Source organism: Myotis davidii, unplaced genomic scaffold (assembly GCF_000327345.1).
Source record: "Myotis davidii unplaced genomic scaffold, ASM32734v1 scaffold1377, whole genome shotgun sequence".
Lineage (NCBI taxonomy): Eukaryota > Metazoa > Chordata > Mammalia > Chiroptera > Vespertilionidae > Myotis > Myotis davidii.
Window position 1 is genome coordinate 438185 of NW_006288854.1, and position 23857 is coordinate 462041.

General features: G+C 41.8%; 2 protein-coding genes across 2 annotated transcripts in view; one reads left to right on the top strand and one right to left on the bottom strand.

Annotated features, from left to right (window-relative positions):
- The window catches only part of RNF121 (ring finger protein 121), a 69109-nt gene extending 49183 nt beyond the window's left edge, over nt 1-19926 (bottom strand). The window contains 1 exon segment of the mRNA XM_006761040.2: nt 19843-19926. Coding sequence (XP_006761103.1) covers nt 19843-19905 — 63 coding nt within the window. The 5' untranslated portion in view covers nt 19906-19926.
- Nucleotides 19927-20291: 365 nt separating this feature from the next.
- LOC102752833 (short transient receptor potential channel 2) overlaps nt 20292-23857 on the top strand; it is a 20138-nt gene continuing 16572 nt past the window's right edge. The window contains exon 1 of the mRNA XM_006761041.2: nt 20292-20787. The gene's annotated coding sequence lies outside the window, so the exon portion shown is untranslated. The remainder of the gene's footprint in view (nt 20788-23857) is intronic.

Consider the following 23857-nt stretch of genomic DNA (forward strand, 5'->3'; position numbering starts at 1 on the left):
TATGTGTTTTCCGATGGTCTTAGGCGACCCCTGTGAAAGGGTCATTTGACCCCCAAAGGGGTCGCGACCCACAGATTGAGAACTGCTGCCTTAGATGGTACAGTGGCCTTCAAGGTGGATCCTCACCGCCTAGAACTCACTCCCATGTATCATCTCCTTCCGCACTGGCTAGGGCTAACCTGGCTAATAATAGGATGCAGCAGGTATGACCTTCCAAGACTAGGTCATAAAAAGCATTGCATCTTCCAACTGGTTCTCTCTTAGATCTCTTGCTCTGGGGGAAGTGAGCTACCATGTGGGGAGGACACTCAAGTAGCCTTTGGAGAAGTCCAGGGGTGGGACACAGGCCTCCAGTTGACAGCCAGCACTCACCCACCAACCACCCAGGAAGCAGATCCCCCAGCAGCCCAGCCCGTATCTGGACGGCAGCTTCATGACAGAGCCTAAACCAGAACCACCCAGCTGAGCCTCTCCCAAACTCCTGACTCACAGGAACTGTGACGTAAGGTCTATAGTTGTTTTAAGCCACCAGTTTTTGGGGTGGTCTGTTCCACAGAACTTGATAACTAATCCAGGTAGCATGAGGTTCCTTCATCAGCTGCCTGAGGCTGGTGTTCAGTCATTCGTATATCTCCATTTGTTTCTGGGATTAATCACAGCTACTTACAGATATTCTGTGACACCAGTTAAAGCGGCACTTACCTTTATATGTTTTGAATACGCAGCAGGTGACTTAAAAACTTTGGCCAAGATTGGAGTGGCATTGCTGAATTTCAGACAGTTAAGGGTAGGGAGAGCTGTTTCTACATAATACACCTTGTCAAATAATGTAAATACTGAAGTTAAAATGCTTAAAAACCTGAAAGCAGGTCAGTGTTTTAAATCATGTTATTTCTTTAAATATATTTGTACACAAAAAGAATGACATCTTGCCCAGCTGGTGTGGTTCAGTGGTTGAACATCGACCTATGAACCAAGGTTTGATTCCCAATCAGGGCACATGTCCGAAAATGTGGGCTTGATCCCCAATAGGGGGCATGCAGGAGGTAGCCAGTCAATAATTCTCTATCATTGATGTTTCTATCTCTCTCTCCTTGTCTCTCCCTCTCCCTTAATCTCTGAAATCAATAAAAATATATATATATTTTTAAATTCAGACATTTTTTGTGGATCCCTGAGTACTGTGCCTATTATACCTAATGGATGTTAGCCCTGGGTCCTGTTGTCTTACCAAGCTGCCAAGTCACTTTGCTCTGAGATTCTCTTTTCTTTTTCTTTCTTTTTTCCTTTTTTAAAATCTTTATTTTTGAAAGTATTACATATGTCTCCTTTTTCTCCCATTGTGAAATCCCTTTCTAATGGGTCTACCTGATCAAACAGCCTGAGGATTAAGTTCACACTAAATCTCACACTGCCTAAATCCACACACACACAAAACGGCAACCTCACTCCACTCATATAAACACTATAAACTCATTGGGCAATCATTTGACAATAATGTGTAGTCTGTATTCAAGAAGGGTTTATTTACATTCATAAATGATCAAATCCAAACAAAAACATAGACATGTCATTGACCTACAAATGCCAAAGTCATGGGAAGCATGTTCCTGGCATCTCAATGATAGCCAATAACTATTTGTTTGTTCGTTCATTTGTTCATTCATTAAATCACAAGACAGACATAAAACAAAGTCTCTTTCCTTATAAAACTTAAACTTGCATTCTAATACAAAAGACATAATAAACACTTAAATATGCATTTATTTATATACATTAAATAATTTCTGGTAGCAGTGTTCTAAAGAGTTTTAAAAAAAAAGCTGTTTTGTTGCTACATGTAGATAATCTACTTCAGCAGTCACAGCCAACCGGTGGTCCCACTGTGGCGACCCATCAGTCAACCGCTGCTCTAGTTTCCCCAAAAGGTTTCCAACAACAGAACACGCTGGGTGGGATGAACAGTGAAACTGAGCCCATGTGGTATGTCTTCATTCCTTGGGGTTTAACTCATTCCGTTTTACCCCAAGAAATGGTTTCAGGGCAACAACTACCTTTCTCAGTGAAGAGAAATAGTTGTAGGTCCTAATCTGGCATGGCTATTTATTTGATTTATTCCAAAGAACAGGGTACTTTTCTCCATGCCTCAGTTTCCCCACATATATAATTGGGGGAAGGGGGGTTGGCTTAGGTGATTTTCAAAGTAGTAATTCACACCAAATCTGTCTAACTCCAAAGCTTTGAAGTTAGCTATAACACTCTGTCTTTCCAAACTCCCAGTTTATTTAGTTACCACAGAAGTTAAAGCAAAATGCCTTCAGTGCGGTAAGGTGTGATATAACAGGTTGTGACCAAATTAAATCAATGAAAACGTACCAAGTGACTACTATATGCATCCATCACTCAGGGGATGGTCCTTTGCTCTGGCTTCAAGTACCTGCTAACTGCAAAGGGACCTAAACTCTGGAACCCCATCCACCAGGGCAACCTAGCATTTCAGAGGTCTCAGTTGATCCTTCCAAAAGTTAAAGACTGATCAACTTTGCAGCTAAAGACCTCATTCTTTCACAAAGCATTAGAGATGACTAAGTCCAACCTTTGCTCTTGAGATATTCACAATCAGAGGAGGAGGGGCAGGCTATTAACCATAATATGATACGATAAGGATAACACTGACATATAAACAAAATGCTTTGTAAGCACAGAGAAAGGAGAGATTAGCTTCTAAACCTGGTATGAATACAGCACAACAACCAGGCTGACTGCCTCTATCTTGTGGACAGAAACAGTGATCTGCTGCATAATTAGAATAACAAGTGAAGTCCAAAGGTTCACAGGCTACCCATATTTGTGGCTCCCCGTTCTCCTCTCATTCACATTTTTTCTCCAACTCCTTAGACTTGCCAAGAATTCAAGGCCAACAAATCGAAGTAGAACTACCTACCTCACTTTTCAGAACTCATAAATCATCTGGGGATTATGCTTAGCCAAACAGAAAGGCCTAACATGGACAGCACACTCTGGGCAGTGAAGTGCAAGTAGATACTAGCTGTAATAATTGCTGTGGCTGCTGTCTGCCCCCTACCCCACTCCACCCCTCCAACCATCAGACTGGGTTGTTATTTCTCAGATTGGCTTCCTCTCCACCTGGTCCTCTTCCCTCACTCTTCCCTATATGCACACCAGCTTCCTATACATTCTACATTTTTCTACCCATCCATAAGACCCAATCCAGACGTGACCTCTTCCAGAAACCCTTTCAGAACAGAATTATCCTTTCTATGAAGTCCTAATCTGAACTATTCAGGTGCTGATCACATTTACTCACCTAGGAAATCTCTCTTAAATTTTTCATTGCCACATCTCCTTAGTACAGACTTTATCCTTGCTCTCTCCTAGACAAATGCAGTGACTTTCAAGGTGATCTCTCTAACTCTGATCTTGCCAGAACAGATTCATAATATAGGAGCAGCCACAATGATCTTTATCAGACACATCTGACTGTATCCTTGACCAATTCTGATCACCTTCTATTACCTTCGGCTTAAAGTCCAAACTCCTTTGCATGACATGGAAGGTACTTCATAATTTGGTCCAACAAGCTACTTACCTCACCACTTCCCACCAAATGGCTTACACTCTCTAGCCACACTGAACCACCTACAAGTCTTCCCTTTTATCCCCTCACTGCTTCTACTAAAAGCTGCTACTGTCTTCTCCCGCTAGAATTCTTTCCTCACGTTCACTGTCTAGTTCATTTCTATTCACGCTTTAAAATGCCGCTCAAATATAAATTCCTTTGTGAGACATTCTTCAACTTTATTTATTCACACATCCATTTGACAACTGTTAACTGATCAGATGTTAAGCTCCAGGCAGGGATACAATAATAACTAGCAGCTTCACACTCAAGGAGCTTAAAATCTGGTAGATCTCCGAAGGTGAAGTAATTCCTTTCCTCCTCTGTTCTCCCACAGAATTTTGCAACTTGCACATACCTCCAAGGTCACATTACTTTTATATTTGTTTCTGAATCTGTTTCCATTGCTGGGCTCTAATCATCTTGAGGCCAAGGATTGTTTTTAAAGCTTTACTGAGGTATAGCATCCACTTAAGATGGATAATTCAATATTTACAGAGTTGCTCAATCATCTTTTTTAAATCATTTCCATCACTCTAAAAAACACACCTCATGCTAATTTGCCAACTTCCTATTCCCACACCCAACCTATGCAAGCACAAATCTACATCTCTACAGATTTGCTTTTTCTGGATTTTTCATATAAATGAAGTCTTATAATATATGGTCTTTTTTGATGGGATTCTTTCACATAGCATAATGTTTTTCAAGGATCATCCATGTTATAGCATGTATCAGTTATTTTCTTTTTCTTGCCAAGTAGCATTCCACTGTATGGATATACATCTTATTTATCCATCAGTTTTTAGACATTTGGGTTGCTTCTACTTTGGGCTAATATGAATGATATTGCTATGAATATTTGTGTATAAACTTTTGTTTTAATTTCTCAAATATATACCTAGGAGAATTACTGGATCATATGGTAACTCTATGCTTAAGAACTGCCAAACTGTTTTCCACAGCCACTATACTATTTTACATTTCCACTAGCAATGTATGAGGGTTCCATTTTCTCCACACTTTCAACACTTGTTATTATGTGTTTTTTATTATGGCATCATAGTGAGTATGAAGTGGGATCTCTGTGGCTAAATGATGCTGAACATCTTTTCATGTGATATTGGCCACTTGTATATTTTCTTTGGGAGAAAAGTCTATTCAAATTGTCCATTTTTAAGTGGGTTCTTTATCTTTTTCTTGTTGAGTTGTAAGAGTTCTTTATATATTCTGAACACGTGTCCTTCATCAGATATTTTCTCCCATTTAGCAATCCTACTGGATGTCAAGTGGTCCAAGAATCATTGGAATATTATTCCTCTTTGTGTTTCAAAGAACTAGCGCATAATCTGGCACACTGGATGTGTTCAATAAATGTTAAATGGATGTTACATAATGCCTTACTCATTCAGTATCCCTCTCACACTTCACACTTAGCACTAGGCACAAACCACATACTTTGGAAATACACAGAGACTGAATAATTCCCTCCTGAACAAACAATGGGGATGTTGCTGAAGTAACCAGAGGAACTGGGAAAACCATCTGAAAACAATAGAACTTAATTTGTATATATTCACTGCTGTCATTCACCCCCAAAACAGCTACTCTCTCTGAGAATAAAGAAGCAACTTTTGTATAACCCATTCCTTCAGTAGCCCACACTCAGAAGTAGATATCAGAATTCTTCATCACTTAGAATACTGGCCCCTCCCTCCAATCCCTTAGCCAGTGGAAGATATCAAGGTCATGACAGAATCACAAACTATGCTCATTCCTAGCAGTGAATGATACTTTGGCTCTACTTGAAGTGCCCTTTCTTAAGGAACTCAGAACTTGATCCAAAGAAAAGAGACAGGCTGGCATCTGGACCACATCAGAGATGTAGAGCTAACAAAAGTGCTCCATCCTCTGTGGCTACTAAGTTAGAAAGTGAGTCTTCCTCATAAGAGAAATAATAAAATGAAACCCTACATCAGTGGTTCTCAACCTTCCTAATGTTGTGACCCTTTAATACAGTTCCTCATGTTGTGGTGAACCCCAACCATAAAATTATTTTCGTTGCTACTTCATAACTGTAATTTTGCTACTGCTATGAATCGTAATGTAAATATCTTGATATGCAGGATGTATTTTCATTGTTACAAATTGAACATAATTAAAGCTTAGTGATTAATTACAAAAACAATATGTAATTATATATGTTTTCCAATGGTCTTAGGCATCCCCTGTGAAAGGGTCGCGACCCACAGGTTGAGAACCTCTGCCCTACATGATCATTAATAACAACAATAAATACTTTCCAAACTTATGAGCATACAACTAGGACTAAAGGACGCTTTGGGGAGAATGAAGAACACAGGTGGTTGCACCAGAAGGCCTAGGTCAGTGTGGAAGGAAATGTCTCTTCCATCTTTTCCTTCCTTTTAATTACTCAAGTTACAAATGAGGCCCTTGAACCTCATGCCCTTCTTAGCCAGTCACTGTGTCACCCAAGTTCAAAATTTTCTGGTGTCCCAATGCTGCCTATAAAAGAAAGTCAGAACTCCTCAGCAGGCTACACAGTGCTCTCAACAAGAACACTGAAAGTGAGCTCTTGTGACCACACCTGACCACATCTGATCCCAGACTGCCTTTCCAGTTTTACCTTCCTCTGCCCCGCAACTCCTCTGGCACTTAACATATTCTCCCCTGTACTATGGATAATATACCAGAAAGTACATGCACTCTGGAAGTAGATAAATCTGGAAGCCCCTTACCTGGATTAACCCCCTAGAGTGCCGGGGAGCGCAATCACACTCCTCCTATCTTTCGCCAAAAGTGCCGGGGGCGCTATCAAAGCTTCGAAATGGCGTCCAGTTCTAAGTCTGCTTTTATTAGTGATGATGATATTGCTAAATATGTCAATGTAGTAAAGGTTTCCTTAAGTTTTTGAATATGTAACTTCATTTACTTGCGATTCATAATTTTTTTCCTGAACTGCTGTAAAATCAGCAAAAATGCCTTGGCAATTTTAGCATACATAGTTCCTAGGATATTGGTTGGCACTCAAAGGGTTAAGGCAAGTCTTCCCTGCTCTTTAATCTCTTCTCCAGTTCTGTACCCACAGTGATCTTTCTAAAGTAAACCTGATCCATGTCACTCACCTAAAGCTCTTCCGTAGCTAATTATCCATTACAGATAAAAATCCAGACTCCTGAGCACAGCATATAAGGCCTCACGTGATCTCACACAAGCCTCCCTTTCCAGTCTCCCTACTTTCTTTTCTTTCTTTTTTTTAAATATATTTTATTGATTTTTTACAGAGAGGAAGGGAGAGAGATAGTTAGAAACAGTGATGGGAGAGAAACATCGATCAGCTGCCTCCTGCACATCTCCTATTGGGGATGTTCCCGCAACCCAGGTACATGCCCTTGACCAGAATCGAACCTGGGACCTTTCAGTCCGCAGGCTTACGCTCTATCCACTGAGCCAAGCCGGTTTCGGCATCCCTACTTTCTGATTACTCCCCACCTTCTACTCTGATGCTCCAGTAATACTAAACTACACACAATTCCCTGGCAATGCCATCCTCTCCCTCTCACCTCCCACCTTGCACATGTTGTTCCTCGGCCAAGAGGACCCTTCCATTCCTTCTTTAGTTGGTTACTTTCTAGTCATCTTTCATACCAGCTAAAGTGCCACTTCTGGGAAGCCTTTCCTGATCCCTTGCCCACCATTTTCTGTGCTCCCAGATATCTCTGTGCTTCTCTGTATCACAATAGTTGTTACATCTGTTTACTAGTAAATGACTAACCCTTCCACTAGACCAGCGGTGGGCAAACTACGGCCCGTTTGAAATGAATAAAACTATTGGAAAACAAAGACCGTACCCTTTTATGTAATGATGTTTACTTTGAATTTATATTAGTTCACACAAACACTCCATCCATGCTTTTGTTCCGGCCCTCCGGTCCAGTTTAAGAACCCATTGTGGCCCTCGAGTCAAAAAGTTTGCCCACCCCTGTACTAGACTATGAGTAGCCTGAGGACCGGGCCTATGTCTTCATTATCCTTCACAGCTAAAACAGTGCCTGGTAAATGCTCAGAGTATGTTTGATCAATGAATAAATGAGTGAACAGAATTCTCCCCCATAGACATGAGATTGGCATAACAAATAACTTTATTAATATTTGAAGCTGACAATATTGCAGCTTGCAGTGCCTTACTGACTTGCCTAACAGTGCCTAACACCTGTGCGAAAGAACTAGGATAAAATGTTATATCTTCAGAATCCCAGAACAATGTTCAGACATCTCCCCTGAGTTCTAAATTCACATTTTCACTTATCTAATTAATTAACACCACCACTTAGACGTTTAAATAGCAACATCTCAAACTTAATGTGGCCAAATAAAATTTTTTATATTTCCTCCCTCCCCCTCCAAATTTCTTCCCTGGTCATTCCTGTTTCAGCAAGAAATACCATCAACCATGCTGCTGCCAATTATCAAATCAGAGCAAAACAAATCCAAAAAACCTGAAAGTTGAACTTAATTATTTTCTTTCTCTTACATCCATGTCCAATCCACCAGCAAGTCCTGTAGACTCTACTTTAAAACACATTCTAGCCCTGCAGTTTGGCTCGGTGGATAGAGCATTGGCCTGAGGACTCAAGGGTCCCAGGTTCGATTCCGGTAAAGGGCATGTACCTTGTTGCGGGCACATCCCCAGTGGGGAGTGTGCAGGAGGCAACTGATTGATGCTTCTCTCTTACTGATGTTTCTAACTCTCTATCCATCTCCCTTCCTCTCTGTAAAAATTAAATATATTTTTTAAAAAAAACACATTCTAAATTCATCTACCCCACTCCCAACTACAACACTATCATTTCTCTTCTGGACTGCTGCAATATCTAATTGCTCTCCTTGAATACCCGCCCCCCCCAATCCAATTCCTGAAAACAGCCAGAAAGATCATTTTTAAAATGCAAATCTGCTCACTTTTATTTTTAAAGCCTTCCAAAATCTTTTCATTGTACAATCAATAAAATTCAACATGTTTAGCAGCATCTACAAGTCCTTACAGATCTGACTCTGCCAAACTTCCTAACCTCACCTGCTTACTATAATTCACCTGCTTACTATAATTCAGTCACATTGGCCTTCTTTTTGGTCCCAACACATGCTTAGCTCACTAGCACCAACTGGAACTTGCTTCTCCCTCTACCTGCCCCGTCTGCTTCCAAATCTTCATACCAGCTAAAGTGTTAGGTCTTCATTATTCAGGTCTTGGTTCAAATATCACCTCCTAGGAGTCATTTCATAACCACCCTACTTAAAGTAACAGCCTCTTTACCACATAACCCTCAGAGCACTTACAACCATTTGGAGTTATCTTGTCACTTATTTGTTATCTACTCTGATGCTCCATTAGAAAATAACTTCAGTCCTAGCCGGTTTGGCTCAGTGGATAGAGCGACAAACTTCGGACCAAAGGGTCCTGGGTTCAACCGGTCAAGGGCACGTACCTCGGATGCAGGATCCTCCCTGGTCCAGGCCCTAGTCAGGGCAACGTGCAGGAGGCAACCAATCAAAATGTGTTTCTCTCACATTGATATTCCTCTCTGTCTTTTCTTCTTTCTCTAAGAAATCAATAGAAAAATATCCTCAGGTGAGGATTAAAAAAAAGAAAAAGGAAGTAACTTCACAAGAGCAAGGACCTTGAAGCATAGATTGTCTCTTTATCCATATATGAATTCCCAAGACCAAATAAAATGTCTGGCATAATTAAATGCTCGATAAACACATAATTAATTTTGAAAATAGTGAATCCATATTATAGACTACACCAGCAATAGCGATCACAGAGTCACATCACCAGGGTCAAATCCCAACTCCAATTACAAGCTATGTAACCCTGAATAAATTACTTAGCTGTGCCTCAGTTTTTCCTCATCTAGAAAGTAAAGATAATAATAGTATTAAAATAGAATTAAAAGAGCGAATGCATGTAAAATGCTCAGCATACTGCCCTAGACCATGGCAAGCACTAAAAAAGTAGCTATGTCCTAGCCCAGTGGTTGGCAAACCATGGCTCTCAAGCCACATGGGGCTCTTTGGCCCCTAGAGTGTGGCTCTTCCACAAAATACCACCTGTGGGTGCGCGTACAGTGCGATTAAAACTTCCTGGCCCATGTGCAGAAGTCCGTTTTCGGCCTGGGCGTGTCTATTTTGAAGAAGTGGCATTAGAAAAAGTGGGGGTGTCGGTCGGTGGGGCAACAGGCCGCAGGATACGCAGTGCGGGGGAGGTACATTGTTTTGAGGTATGTTTGCTGAGGTCGACCCCTTCCAACTCTCCCATCCACACTTGTCTATCTATACAAGACGAGTGTGAATTGGAGAGTTGGAAGGGGTCGACCTCAGAGAACATACTTCAATCAGATTGAGAACGTTTTTAGCAAAGGCCAGCTTAGGAGTACCATAATTTAAGTTAATAACAATGTACCTACCTATATAGTTTAAGTTTAAAAATTTGGCTCTCAAAAGAAATTTCAATTGTTGTACTGTTGATATTTAGCTCTGTTGACTAATGAGTTTGCCGACCACTGATCTAGCCGGTTTTGCTCAGTGGTTGGAGTATCGGCCCTTATGGACTGAAGGACCCATTCTGGTCAAGGGCAGTACTTCAGTTGCAGGCTCCATCCAGTCCTGGCCCCGGAGCACATGCAGGAAGCAACCAATTAATGTCTCTCTCACATCTCTCACTTTGATGTTTCTCTCTGTCTCTCCCCCTACCTTCCACTCTCTCTAAAAAAAAGAAAACACCAATGGGAAAAATACCCTCGGGTGAGGATTAACCAAAAAGAAAAGTTAGCTATTATTGTTACCATTGGAATAAAAGGAGAAAAGATTGTTTCTGCAAGGCCCTAAGTGACAGACGCAAGAAGAGGTTAGGCTCAATCATATGGGCAGTGGGGAGTCAAAAATCACTGGAGACCTCTTAAGCAACAGAGGCATTCAGTTATTGAGAACACCCTACTGGAAGTGGGGAGGGCAGAGAGAACACAAACCTTAGCAGAGCTTATGCACCCTGCCTCTGCTCTCTGTTTCCCCTTTCTGCACTGTTTCTCTCTAGTTGCCCAGGGCTAAAAGCCCCATGGCCATTAACTCTGCATCCCCTTGGGAAAGTTGCACTTTAGAGGGAACTAATGAGTTTATGTTTACCTACAGATTTTCCTCTGAGGAGCAAAGAGACAAAGGATGTCCAGAAGGGAAAACAGCCAGGCTCATGGCTGAGTGGTTGAGCTAATCAATGATTCCCTCTCATCATTGATGTTTCTCTCTCTCTCCCTCTCTCCCCACTTCCTCTCTGAAATCAATAAAAATATATTTTTCAAAAACTATTATTAAGAAATACCTTTCCCAACCCACAAGAAATAAAGGAATCCACACATGTTTAAAAAAAGAAAAAGAAAGGAAAACACAGCCTCGGCCAGTGTTGGTAAGTGGTTAGAGCGTTGGCCTGGAAACCTAAGGGTCGTGGGTTCAATTCCTTCAAGGGCACACACTTGGGTTGCAGGTTCAATCCCCCCATGCGGGAGGCAACCAATCGATGTGTCTCTCTCACGTTGATGTTTCTCTCTCTCCTCCATCTTCTTTCTCCCACTCTCTCTAAAAAAATTAATGGAAAATATATCCTCAGGTGAAGATTAACACTATCATTAGAGGTGTTTGACTGAGTGATCACTTGCTGGGGATGTTCAACATGGGTGGTTGAGATGGACTAGATTTTTTAAGATTCAAGCTCAATAAACATTTGAATATCTACTCTATGTTAGCTACTGTGAGAGGTTAGGTACTGAGAACAAAGAGATGAAGAATGATAACATTATGTCCCCTCAAGGAGTTCACTGACTGACTAATGGGGGAGACAAACAATGCAACATGGTAAGTGCTGATAGAAATCTATATAGGGAGCTATGGCGGCAGAAAGCAGGGCCTCAAGATCCTGTGCCTACAACTCACTGGTAAGAAGCAATATGACATTAACTAATGAAATGAAAACACTTCATACGCAGTTTATAAGCAAATATTTGTCAGGCACTACTGTGTTATACCAGAACAGACAGTGGGTATGTCAGTTAGCCTCTGTGGTTTAGTCAACACTTCCTTAATCTTTAGCAGAATCCATACCTACACACATTCTCATTTATTCAATAAATATATTGGTGTCTACTATGTGCCAAGAACTGAGGAATGTACAGAGATGAAAAAGATAGCCCCTGCACTCAAGGAGTTAGAACATTTGTCTTCATCTTTTCTTCCTCTCTCTCTCTCCAACCCCACTTTATTGATCAGATGGCACCTATTTCCTTCTGGAAGTAGATCAGTTATTAAGTCATAAGATTAATTTAAAAAGTGACTTAAAAAGCAAGAGTGAGCTGAGGATGGGAAGTGTAATGGGAAACCAAACAGGAAAGACTGTCTGTACACAGGTGTGTGCCAGAGTATGAGATTCTAATCACATAAGAAGTCAAAGGTTATAGTCCTGGCCAGATGGGTTCAGTTCATTCAAGCTTTGTCCCATACACCAAAAGGTTGCAAGTTTGATCCCTGTTTGGAGCCCATATGGAAGGCAACCAATCAATGTTTCTCTCTCTCTCCCCATTCCTCTTTCTAAAATTAATAAAAACATAACCTTGGGTGAGGATTTTTTTTAAAGTCAAAGGTTATGGAATTCCAGGTCATATGTAGGCCTTTTTGTCTAGAACTTTCCTATCACCATTTTTCTTCTCTCATCCAATATTATTAGCACAGATTATTAACAATAATTATACCTTCATTTGTCCAGTCATTCACTAGTATTTACTGAGTACCTGAGAGGAATTGTAGGAAACACAAGGCAGAGTTAGACACTAGAATCCAGGACTTTCAAAGCTGTCCTCTAGACGGTCATCTAATCCAAACCTATTATTTTACAGATGAAGAACTGAGGTACAGGGAGATTGGAATCCTTCATGAGTTTGTATCTTCACACATTTACTGAATCATACTCTATGCCAAGAACAAGGAATATAAGTATGGATAGGACTTTCAAAGAGAATCTAGTCTTAAGGGAGAAACAGACAGCATGACCCCAGTCAAATCACCTCTGTAAGTGAAGTCCCACACTTGCACAAAATGTCTAGTGGACAATATGGAAAGGATAAAGCCAGTCATACTGCCCAGAGTGTTTAAGAGCACAGGTGCTAGAGTCGTCTTGGATTTAAACCCCAGCTCTGTCACATGGTTGTATGATATTAAACAAGTTAAATATTCTATGCCTGTTTCCACATCTGTAGAATGGGGATAACCATAATAGTACCTGTCTTGTAAGGTTGTGGTATTAATATGCACATAACACACTTATGCACAGACCTGCTACTCCTAGTCTAGAACCTAGGTCTACTGTTTACTACTCTAGTTTTTTCCCCCACTATACCATGCTACTACTCATTTTACATGCCTTTTAAAAATTCAAAAATAAATGGTAAGATAACCAAGATTAAATTTCAGTCGCACATGCCTCAATCCCTCAATAAGATTTTGGCTTTCACAGATAATCCCTAGAGAAGAAAACCCCTGGAAACAAAGAACATGTATCAAATGTCTAGAGGGAGAGACCCACAAGAGAAAAAACAAAAATACAAAACAGTGATTACTACTTAAAGAAGCAAGGATGGGAATTTCCACAGCCTGCCTGCTGGGGTTTACCAATCTAGCAGGGAAGAGGAGATATGCATAGATTGCCATTTTCTCCTTGATGTACCCACTGTCACAGCACAATTTTGTACTTATTTATCTACCTACGCTAGTCTGTGAACTCCTCATCCATCTTGGTATTATTAAGCACAGCACAGTGCCTGGCACACAGCAGGTACTTGAGAAAAGTGTGATAAATTAATAAATGAACACACACAAAAAAGAAAAAGCAGGGAAAGAAGAAATCAGTATAGATCAGAATAGTTCTAGAAGCTGAGAGAGCCTTGGGCTAGAACAGCCCTGGGCAAACTACGGCCGGCGGGCTGGATCCTGCCCATTTGAAATGAATAAAACTTAAAAAAAAAAAAAAAAGACCATACCCTTTTATGTAATGATGTTTACTTTGAATTTATATTAGTTCACACAAACACTCCATCCATGCTTTTGTTCTGGCCCTCCGGTCCAGTTTAAGAACCCATTGTGGCCCTCGAGTCAAAAAGTTTGCCCACCCCTGGGCTAGAACCTTAAAGTACAAGTGGGATTTGGAAGGGCATAGAGGGAAAGAAAAGTCATTCCAGCAGACAGGACAGTACTAACAAAGACCTGGTGGTAATCAGAAAGAGCTGTAGACATGATTTAGTCCAACAGTTCATTTCAAATAGGAATGCTGTAAGCATTCAATCAAAAAGCATTTATTACTGAGCAGAGGAACTGGTGTATCACAAACATTTGCTAATGGTACCTATTACTACTACTACTCAAAAATAATTATCAAACACTTGTCAGGTGACTGATGTATGCCAGGCACCATGGTGAGTGAAGAGACTACAACAATGAGCAAGATAGTTTTGGACTCTGCTTTCTGTCATGTAGCTAAAGTCTAGTGGGTGAGACAGACAATTAAAATCATGCTTGGGCCCTAACTGGTTTGGCTCAGTGGATAGAGCGTTAGCCTGTGGACTGAAAGGTCCCAGGTTTGGTTCCAGTCAAGGGCATGTACCTTGGTTGCAGACACATCCCCAGTAGGGGGTGTACAGGAGGCAGCTGATTGATGTTTCTCTTTCATGGATGTTTCTACCTCTCTCCCTTCCTCTCTGTAAAAAATCAATAAAATATATTTTTTAAAAAATAAAATAAAATCATGCTTGGTAGGGCTAGGCTAGGGGAAGTAGAGGGGGTCTGAAGGAGCATAAAGTAGGGTCACCTAATCAGCAGGCAGTAAGAGAAAACTCCTTGAGACACCCTTGGCATTCTGAGTCCCATAAAGGACCATAAGGTTTCAAAGACTGTATTTGAATAAAGGGTTTCATGACTAAATAAAGGTCTAAAAACTACCAATCTAGCCCAATCTCCTTTTTAAAAAAAATATATTTATTGATTGATTTCAGAGAGGAAGAGAGGAGAGATAGAAACATCAATGATGAGAGAGAATCATTGATCGGCTGCCTCCTGCACGCCCCCACCACCACCACCACATCCCCCCGGCACTGGGGATTGAGCCGCAACCCAGGCATGTGCCCTTGGCTGGAATCGGACCTGGGACCCTTCAGTCCGAAGGCTGACGCTCTATCCACTGAGCCAAGCCGGCTAGGGCCCAATCTCCTCTTTTAGCAAGAATAAAACAGGGCCCAGGAGAGATAAATTACTTGAGGCAATAATACCTTAAGTTAGTTATAGGCTGGGCTACTTGCTTTGAACTTGAGCTGGAAACCACTCACTGATCTGCATATCACATCATTTTGGCAAATGAACAAGCACTGGGAGTGGACACATCCAGAATTCGCAGGCACTGGTCAGGCGGATGGGCTGGCCCTGACTGGATGTTGAAGTGCTTTTCTACCTTAGCTTCCAAGCCAGCTCTCTCTGTGCCAAGATGATGCCTCCAGTTCCTTTCAGGAGTTCGCCAGCTACCCCTTCCAGGAGGAACTCACTGGCTCCAAGAGTAGGTCTGCTTCTGGACCTCCCAGCCATTACCCAGGCTTTATCCTATTAACATGCTCAAGTTGAGAGAAAGAATTGAGCTTTGCCACTCATCACAGCCTGTTTAATACCTGAGCTGGCTAGACCCATTTCTCATCTCCCTAACCATCACTGGGCTAATCACTCCTCATGACCAGGGGTTCAACAGAATCAGATTATCTGTAAATTAAAGGACCTGTACAGAAAACCAATATTACTTTTGTTAGCCTCCACTTGAGCCTCTCAGGAATGAAATGCTGCTTCATGTTTTGATGATAGGATTTTTGTATATAAAAACAGAAGCAGTTTTACTTTAGTAAGATGAGTCTGCAGTTTAGTTTTTTAAACTGAGGGAAAACACTTTGAAATCTATAAAAATGGGTTTAAAGCTTATACTACTTAGTAGCTGCAAGACCACTGGTGTATCTCAAATATTCTGAATCTCAACTTCCTTGATCATAAACAGGGAATACTAATATAACTTACCTCACAAAAGTGAGACTCAAAATGATCTTTTAAATAAGTCACTTACCAAATATACTATATCAACTTTCACATATAATTGAGACCATACAGTTTTAAATTACCTACCCCCAGAGCACAATCATGGAGAAAGAGATGGAATCAAGGTGCTCAGTGTCTCATGGGCTAAGTTCAGTACAGCACCGGCAAACCTGAGTTGGCATCTGCACTTCCCCACTCACAAACTGGAATTCTACGAAAGTTACTCACCCTCTCTAGCCTCAGTCTTCTCACTTATAAAGTATGGTTAACACCATCTAACTCACAGGGCTACTGTTCGTAATAAATGAGATAATGAAAGTAAAGGGCTTTAAACAGGAGCTGGTTTATGGTAAGGCCTCAACAAGCAGTAACCTTTTTTATTGGTAGCTCTTTTCTTGAGCCCTCTTTTCTATCCACCTCTCTAAAACAGGAGAAGCAGTTAGCAAAGCCCAGATTACCTCAACTATTAGAGAAAGTAATAATGAAAAAAAGAAGAGGGCCCTAGCCGGCTTGGCTCAGTGGATAGAGCGTCAGCCTGTGGACTGAAGGGTCCCAGGTTCAATTCCAGCCAAGGGCACATGCCCGGGTTGCGGGTTTGATCCCCAGTAGGAGGTGTGCAGGAGGCAGCTGATCAATGATTCTCTCATCACTGATGTTTCTGTCTCTCCCTCTCCCTTCCTCTCTGAAATCAATAAAAATATTAAAAAAAAAAAAAAAAGAAGAGGAAAGGATTGTGAATGAACTGATGACTGCTGTTCCAGACTATTTATCATACTAAGGGCACCTGATACTGAAAAAACATGGGTACTACATTCTAAAGAACGAACACAGCATGCGCAATCTTTCCAAAGGAGTGACAGAGTACCAACGGAATTTTTGCTAGGCTATCCATTACTCTCTTATAGTCCCTAACAAGCAGAAAGTGCTAAAGGAAGGCAATTCTGATGCCACATGCAAATCATTGCTTTTCTGTAAACATATCTCTATCATAAAGATTCCCCGTAGCTCACTCAAGTGCTTGTCTCTTGTGCCCCACTACCTGGTAAATTTGTTACACACTTCCATTATAGCAATTACCTTGTATTGTAAGGAGCTATTTGCATGTCTCTTCACTACACTGTAAGTTGATAAAGATCCTGGCTTACTCATCTGTGACTTCCCAGTACGTAACACAGTGGTTCTCAACCTTGGCTGCACATTAGAATCAACTGGGAATCTTTTTAAAATCCTGATTCCTGGGCCTTATCCTCCGGAAATTCTGTTTCTTTGTTATGGGGTGAGGCCACAACATTAGTAACAAAGAAACAGAATTTCCGGAGGATGAGGCCCAGAAATCAGGATTTTAAAGATTCCCAGGTGATTCTAATGTGCAGCCAAGGTTGAGAACCACTGGCTTAACAGATCCCCATAATTACTAATTGAAGGATGGGTTTCACCTTCTTTCATTAGTTAAGGCTGTTAAGAAAAAACGGGGGAGACATTAGTAGAAATGTGCACACAAACTAAGGTTCCCCCAGACGAGACCCCTGTTTTGGAGGGACTTTGTTTGGAGCTTGAAGGGAAGACTGACTGTTCCTGCTCCTCAGAGTTACTTTCTTAAAAACACAAAGAAAAGGACAGAATCAGTCCCTACAGAATTTCCAGACGACAAATTATATTCTTTCTTAGTAACAGGTAACAGAAGTTTGTGAGATGAATGCCTGTGGTTACACATAAAATTGACCTCTGGACATGACACTCTGGAGTATATTACACCACTAGAAGCTCTTAAGTTCTAAAAACAAATAGGGAAGAAAAGTTAAGAAGCAAAGATAAAAAAATGTCTCACGTCAAAAACCCTGATATGTGTAACTGAAATCAGGCTCCCTCAAAGGAGAGCCCACGACTAACAAACCGTATGTAATAACCGTATGTAATACAGTATTTACCTTTTTCAAAGCACTTTCAAATATATCTGTGAACTGCAGCTAACTGTAATCACAGAAACTTAAAGCTGGAACAGGCCTTGGAGGTCATTCCACAACCACCTCACCAACCAAGTGGTATCCAAGCACCTTTGGTCTCTAGCGATTGGGAAGTATGGTACTAAAACCTGCTTTAAAAACCAACTCGTGTTCTGACCACCTGTCTGTTTTTTCAGCCTCCACCCCCAACCTTAGTGATCCCCAATCAGAGAAGCCAAAACCTTCAAGTCATCCCACCCCCAAGCAACAGTCTGCTTCTCAAGTCCATTTCTACTCCCTTTCTCTGGGCCTCATCCTCAATCCTCCCCACCAGCCCCACCACCCAAAACGTGGCCGGGGCCTCGAAGATCCTGATCCCCCAGACATTCCACTGGTTCCATTCCTGACCGTCAGTTCCCTCCCAACTATTCCTCGGTGCTGTTCCTATGCTGTCGGGTGCAAGACGACACGCACTCCTAGCTATAAATGCATCTCGGGCCTCAGAACCTCCTCCCTTTCCTTTCTCCCTTCTCTCTCTGCTTCTTAGCACTGTCCCTTCATTCCCTTCAAACTCAGTATCTCCTTCCTCCTCGTGATGCCTTCAAGGGCCGCTGGGAATTGAAGACAGCAGGTGTTAAGTGTCTATTAGCTACTAAAAGAGACCCTCACAGCGCTCGCCCTCAAAGAACTCACAAGTCTCTAGGGCATCGGTTCTCAACCTGTGGGTCGCGACCCCTTTGGCGGTCGAACGACCCTTTCATGGGGGTCGCCTAAGACCATCCTGCATATCAGATATTTACATGACGATCCATAACAGTATGGTCTCACAAATTATATCAGGATTGTTTTGTGTAACCAATAGAATGTGGATGAGGCTGAAGAATTAACCACTTCTAACTTCTTCTCTTGAATTGCTCACTCACTGAGCTTAACTGGCTAGAGTGTCACTATATATATTTTTATAATAGTTCCATTAATATTCCACAGTCTGTTCTTCTATTTCTCTAATGATGGGCATTTAGTATTTTCAACTTTTAGTTACTACTATGCTATGCTCTAGGGCATCGGTTCTCAACCTGTGGGTCGCGACCCCTTTGGCGGTCGAACGACCCTTTCATGGGGGTCGCCTAAGACCATCCTGCATATCAGATATTTACATGACGATCCATAACAGTAGCAACATTACAGTTATGAAATAGCAACGAAAATAATTTTATGGTTGGGTCACAACATGAGGAACTGTATTTAAAGGGCCAGAGATTGAGAACCGCTGCTCTAGGAGGTGGAGATAGAGATCATTTATCCCTTAAGGCTCAGCCCAAACTGAATCGGCCCCCTCTTCGCAGTGCCACAATCACAGTGTATCTGACGCGGTGACTCCCCTCCTTGGGTGTCTCCCTCCACGAGGCTGTGGGCTCCGCCGTGGGAGGACCCCTTGTGGCCCTGTCACTTAGCCCAGGACTAGGCACAAAGGAGATACTTAATGTTCGTTAAATGAGTGAATGGATACATTCTGGTAGGCAATTATTCATTCATCCATTCGTTCATTAGTTGGCCCAAACTTTCCTGAGCCTACATTATGTACAAACTCCTGGACTGTCAGGATAAATTAAATAGCTCTTACGTTAAATAACTCAAAGCTATACTATTAGGAGATTAGCACCCTTCCCCGGAACGCATCCCCAACCCCCACCTGACACCTGGTCAGTCTTTTCCACAGGTGAAGCCAACCTTCCCCTGCAGAAATCCACGCCCCTCCAACTCAAGCTACCGCCTCCACCCTTCAGTTCTAACCTAGGGCCGGCCCCCAGCTAATCATCTCGAATATTACACCCCTATCCATCTGGCTTCTCTCCCTGCCCTCCATCTCTACCCACGAGGTCTTCTCCCCTCAAGACCGCCTTAGCGTCCCCGATTCAGGGTACCTCTGATTTCCCTCTCCACGCATCTGCCTCCCAGTGAGCTCCTTCCCTCTCCGGGTCCCGTCTATCCTAGGAAATGAATTATTCCCGATACCACCACTCTCCTCCTTTCAGTTTTAGGCTGAGTCTCTCCTGGACTCTCAACTCTTACCTCATCCAGCTCCCGTTCCCCGGCAGCACCTCGTCCAACCTCTAGCTCTACCACTGCCGCCATCTTCACAGGTCTCCCCCTCCCGCGTCCGCCCGCGAGCCAGCTGCTTCCGCCGCTCAAGGGCTCCTAGCCAATCAGAGGCGTAGGCTCCGGCAGAGGGGGCGGGGCGTCCACACAGGACGAGACCTGACAGGGAGTAAGAGACCATCTACCTGATACTTACTTAAAGGTCAAGGAGGAACAGTTCCCTCGCATTTCCAAACTTCGGCGGGGGAGCGTTCTTGGAAAATGAGGACCTGGGCTTGTATTATTTTCAGGGCAATTATTTCAACAATTCTCCCCTTTGGAGAACGAAAGAGAAGGGCCCATAAATCGTCAACTTTCGCGACGCTCCCTCACTCTAGGCTCCAAAGAGTGCGGCGTGGAGGTTAAGAACTACATTTCCCAGAATGCATTGAACCTGACCCGGAAGTTTCAATTCGGCTCTGGACCAGAGATTTGCAGTGAATGAAAATATATTGTAACACATCTTATTGTTCACGGCACATGATTTCTTCCCTCCGAGGGAGTCATTTTTCAGAAAGAGCGACTTTTTGAGGCCCTAGAACGAATACCCGGGCTTCGAGAGGCGGAAGAGTAGCTCTCTGGGTCAGAAGGCGGAGGAGGTCAAAGGGCCGAATTGGCGGGAGAATGTGTTTGTGCTCCACGATCTCAGGCTGCGGTGGCTTCTTAAGGTTCATTGCCCCCGGTGAAGGGTGTTGGGGGTTGATGATGGAAGGGTAGTGGCCGAAAGGGAGGAGGGGTCGCCAGAACAGCGCGTTCCGAGGAGCCGTGGAAGTAGCCGAGCGGCTTAGGCTATAGAAATTGAAGAGCCTCGCAATACCTGCACCGCCCCCAAACTGCTTCTTCGGGTCTCAAGTCTTCGGATCCACGTCACACTTCTAGGTACTCTTTCCTACGCCACATACTGCGTCTCCATCACCTACCTTTACCCCTTCTTATACATCATATCCACTGTGCTGCACCCCAGCTTATACCTTAGTATTGTAATTCATTTCCAAAAACCTGTTATTTGTCCATCCAGACCCGACACCTCACAAGCCTGCAGCTCCTGCTCACGCCCCCTGGGCATCCCGGCTGCCCTATCCCATGAATAGAGCTGGGATGACCTGTGAGCTCACGAGACTAGAATGCCAGTCAACTATTGGGGGCTGTCAGGAAGTCACAGGATAATATTTTGACCATCTACTCCAGGCATCTTATTTACTTAAAATGGGAATATTTTTTCTGAAAATGGGAATTATTTTTACTATGTGAATCTTAATACAGAGAATATTATATCTATACCTTTACCCCACATTGACTATTGACATTATGATCTATTTGCTTCCTCGTGTTTAAAAAAGATAAGACAAGCCCAGCCAGTGTAGTTCAGTGAGTTAGCATCGACCTATGAACCAGGACACTGTTGGATTCTGTTCAGGGCATGTGCCTGATGATGGGCTTGATCCCCAGAGGGGCGTGCAGGAGGCAGCCTATCTATGATTTTCTTTCATCATTGATGTTTTTATCTCTCTCTCCCTCTCCCTTCCTCTCTGAAATCAATAAAAATATATTTTAGCTCTGGCCGGTTTGGCTCAGTGGATAGAGCCTCGACCTGCGAACGGAAGGGTCCCAGGTTCCATTCCTATTAAGGGCACATGCCAGGGTTATGGGCTTGATCCCCAGTGAGGGGCGTGCAGGAGGCAGCCTATCTATGATTTTCTTTCATCATTGATGTTTTTATCTCTCTCTCCCTCTCCCTTCCTCTCTGAAATCAATAAAAATATATTGTTTAAAAGATAATACAGAGAAAAGTTTAACTTATCTGTCTTCTACTCTCAGACCCATTATTCTCTCATCCTCCCCAGAAGCAACTAGTATAATTAGCTGTGTATTCTCTCAGTCCATTTTTTAAAAAAAGTGTATGTACGAACTATAAATATTGTATAGTTTCACTTTTTAAATGAACGTAAGTGCTATTTTCTGTGTGTCATTTGTAATTCTTTCACTCTAATTTTTGAGGTCTGTCCATATTTCTGTATATTTACATCTAAGTATTCCTTTTAACTGTCAAATCGTTTTCAATTGCATGATATATAACATTTCACTTATTCACTAAAGGTTTATGATTTTTGCTATTAGAAACATTGTATGTGTCTTTTTGTACACATGTGAGTCCCTCTAGGGCTGGCAATGTAGCTTGTCAGAATTAGGATGTGCTGGAGGTGTTTACGAGCGCCTATGTCCCCACGTTATTACCAATCCTTTATATTATAAACATTTAAATTTTTTTTTCAGTCTTAGAGGACAGTTATTTGCAATGTCCTTATTACTAGGGAAGCTAAGATTTGTTAATATGGGTTTTTGGTCATTCAGATTTCATCTTACGTGAATTGTATGTTTATATCTTTTCTCCAGTTTTCTATTGGACTGCTTGCCCTTTTCTTATTGATTTGTAGTACTTAAGAATATATATTCTGAATACTATCCAACTTTATGTATTGCAAATATCTTCTTTTAGTCAGTCATTTGTATTTCAGCCTTGTTTGTGTTACCTTAAAGTATTTTTAATGTTTCTATTTTTGACCCATTTGAGTATAATTTTTAAAATATATTACAAGATAGGGATCTTCTTTTTATTTCTCTTCACATGGTGAACCAGTTTTCTGAAGACTATTAATTTATCTTTTATCAGACAGAATCATGATTCTACTCTCTTACAATCAACTAAACAGGTTGCAAATTCCCATTTATGTATATGAGTCTGTTTCTGGTATCTACATGCTTGTTTCTATAGATAATACTTTTTAATTAAAGAAGTGGAGTTCAACTTCTTTAATCTTTCTTTCTAGAACTGTCAGCAACTTGTGGCCCTTTATTGATTAATGAGTTTGTCATGTTTGCCAGAAACTTCTGCTGAAATTCTGATTTGAATTATATTGACTTGTTAATTACTCTTTTCAGTGGTTATTTGTGTTTCAGCACCTCTCTGAGGTGTGGGAGATGATGAACATGCCAAAAACCCATATCCTCAAAGAGCTCACTAATTAGTGGGGAGACAGAGTAAACAAGCCATTGACCAAAACAAAACAAGAGCAACAGCTCAAATGTTGGGGCAAGGAGGCTAGAAAGTATTTAATCCTTGGATAACTACAGGCAATTTGATAGACAGTGATCTTCATGAAAAAGACTGTATATGCCTTATTCACCTCTGTGTATGCAGCACCTAGTACATAACCTGGTATCTACCAGACAGCCCCTAAAATATTAACTAAATAAACATCCAACATTGACAGCTTCAGGGTCTCTAAGCCTACAGTGTAGTTAGTTTTCGGGCTGGCTAGGTCAGACATCAGTATGTTGGTGAGGAGAAATGATGGCATTTTCACATCAAATCATAAAGGTATACTTGGAATTTTCGCCAAACCGAGATCATATCTTACTTATTTTTATATTTCCAATATCTAGCATAGAATAGGAAAATTTGTTGAATGTACAGTGAGTCCCTATTATAGGAATAATCAGCTCTAATTAATCTGGAGGCCCAGAAAGCTAACTCAGGACTCACCCTGCATTCTACTCTTTTTGAAGCCTTGGCACCATATTGAATGTGACCTGTGAGGAATGCTTGACCTTTAGATGCCCTTCGCTAACAGTTGGTTACTACCCCACTCTGAGCATTCCATGACTACTGGCCCTTTGGAGCTCAATTTTTATGGTCATTAATTTAACAGATATTTGCTAATCTGGAACTGTCAGTTTCTTCCTCTTACATTGAGGATATAGAAGTGGATCAGATGTGAACCCTGTCCTCCAAGAGCTTACAATTGGTCAAGGGACATAAGACATATATTCAGATAATTGTAATGCAGAATTGAGAGGATGGAGTTGTCACCTAGAACTGGTTGGGCAGCATGCAGGTGACATTTGAGCTTCAGAGATACATCCCATTTGACAAGTGGGAAAGGGAAAG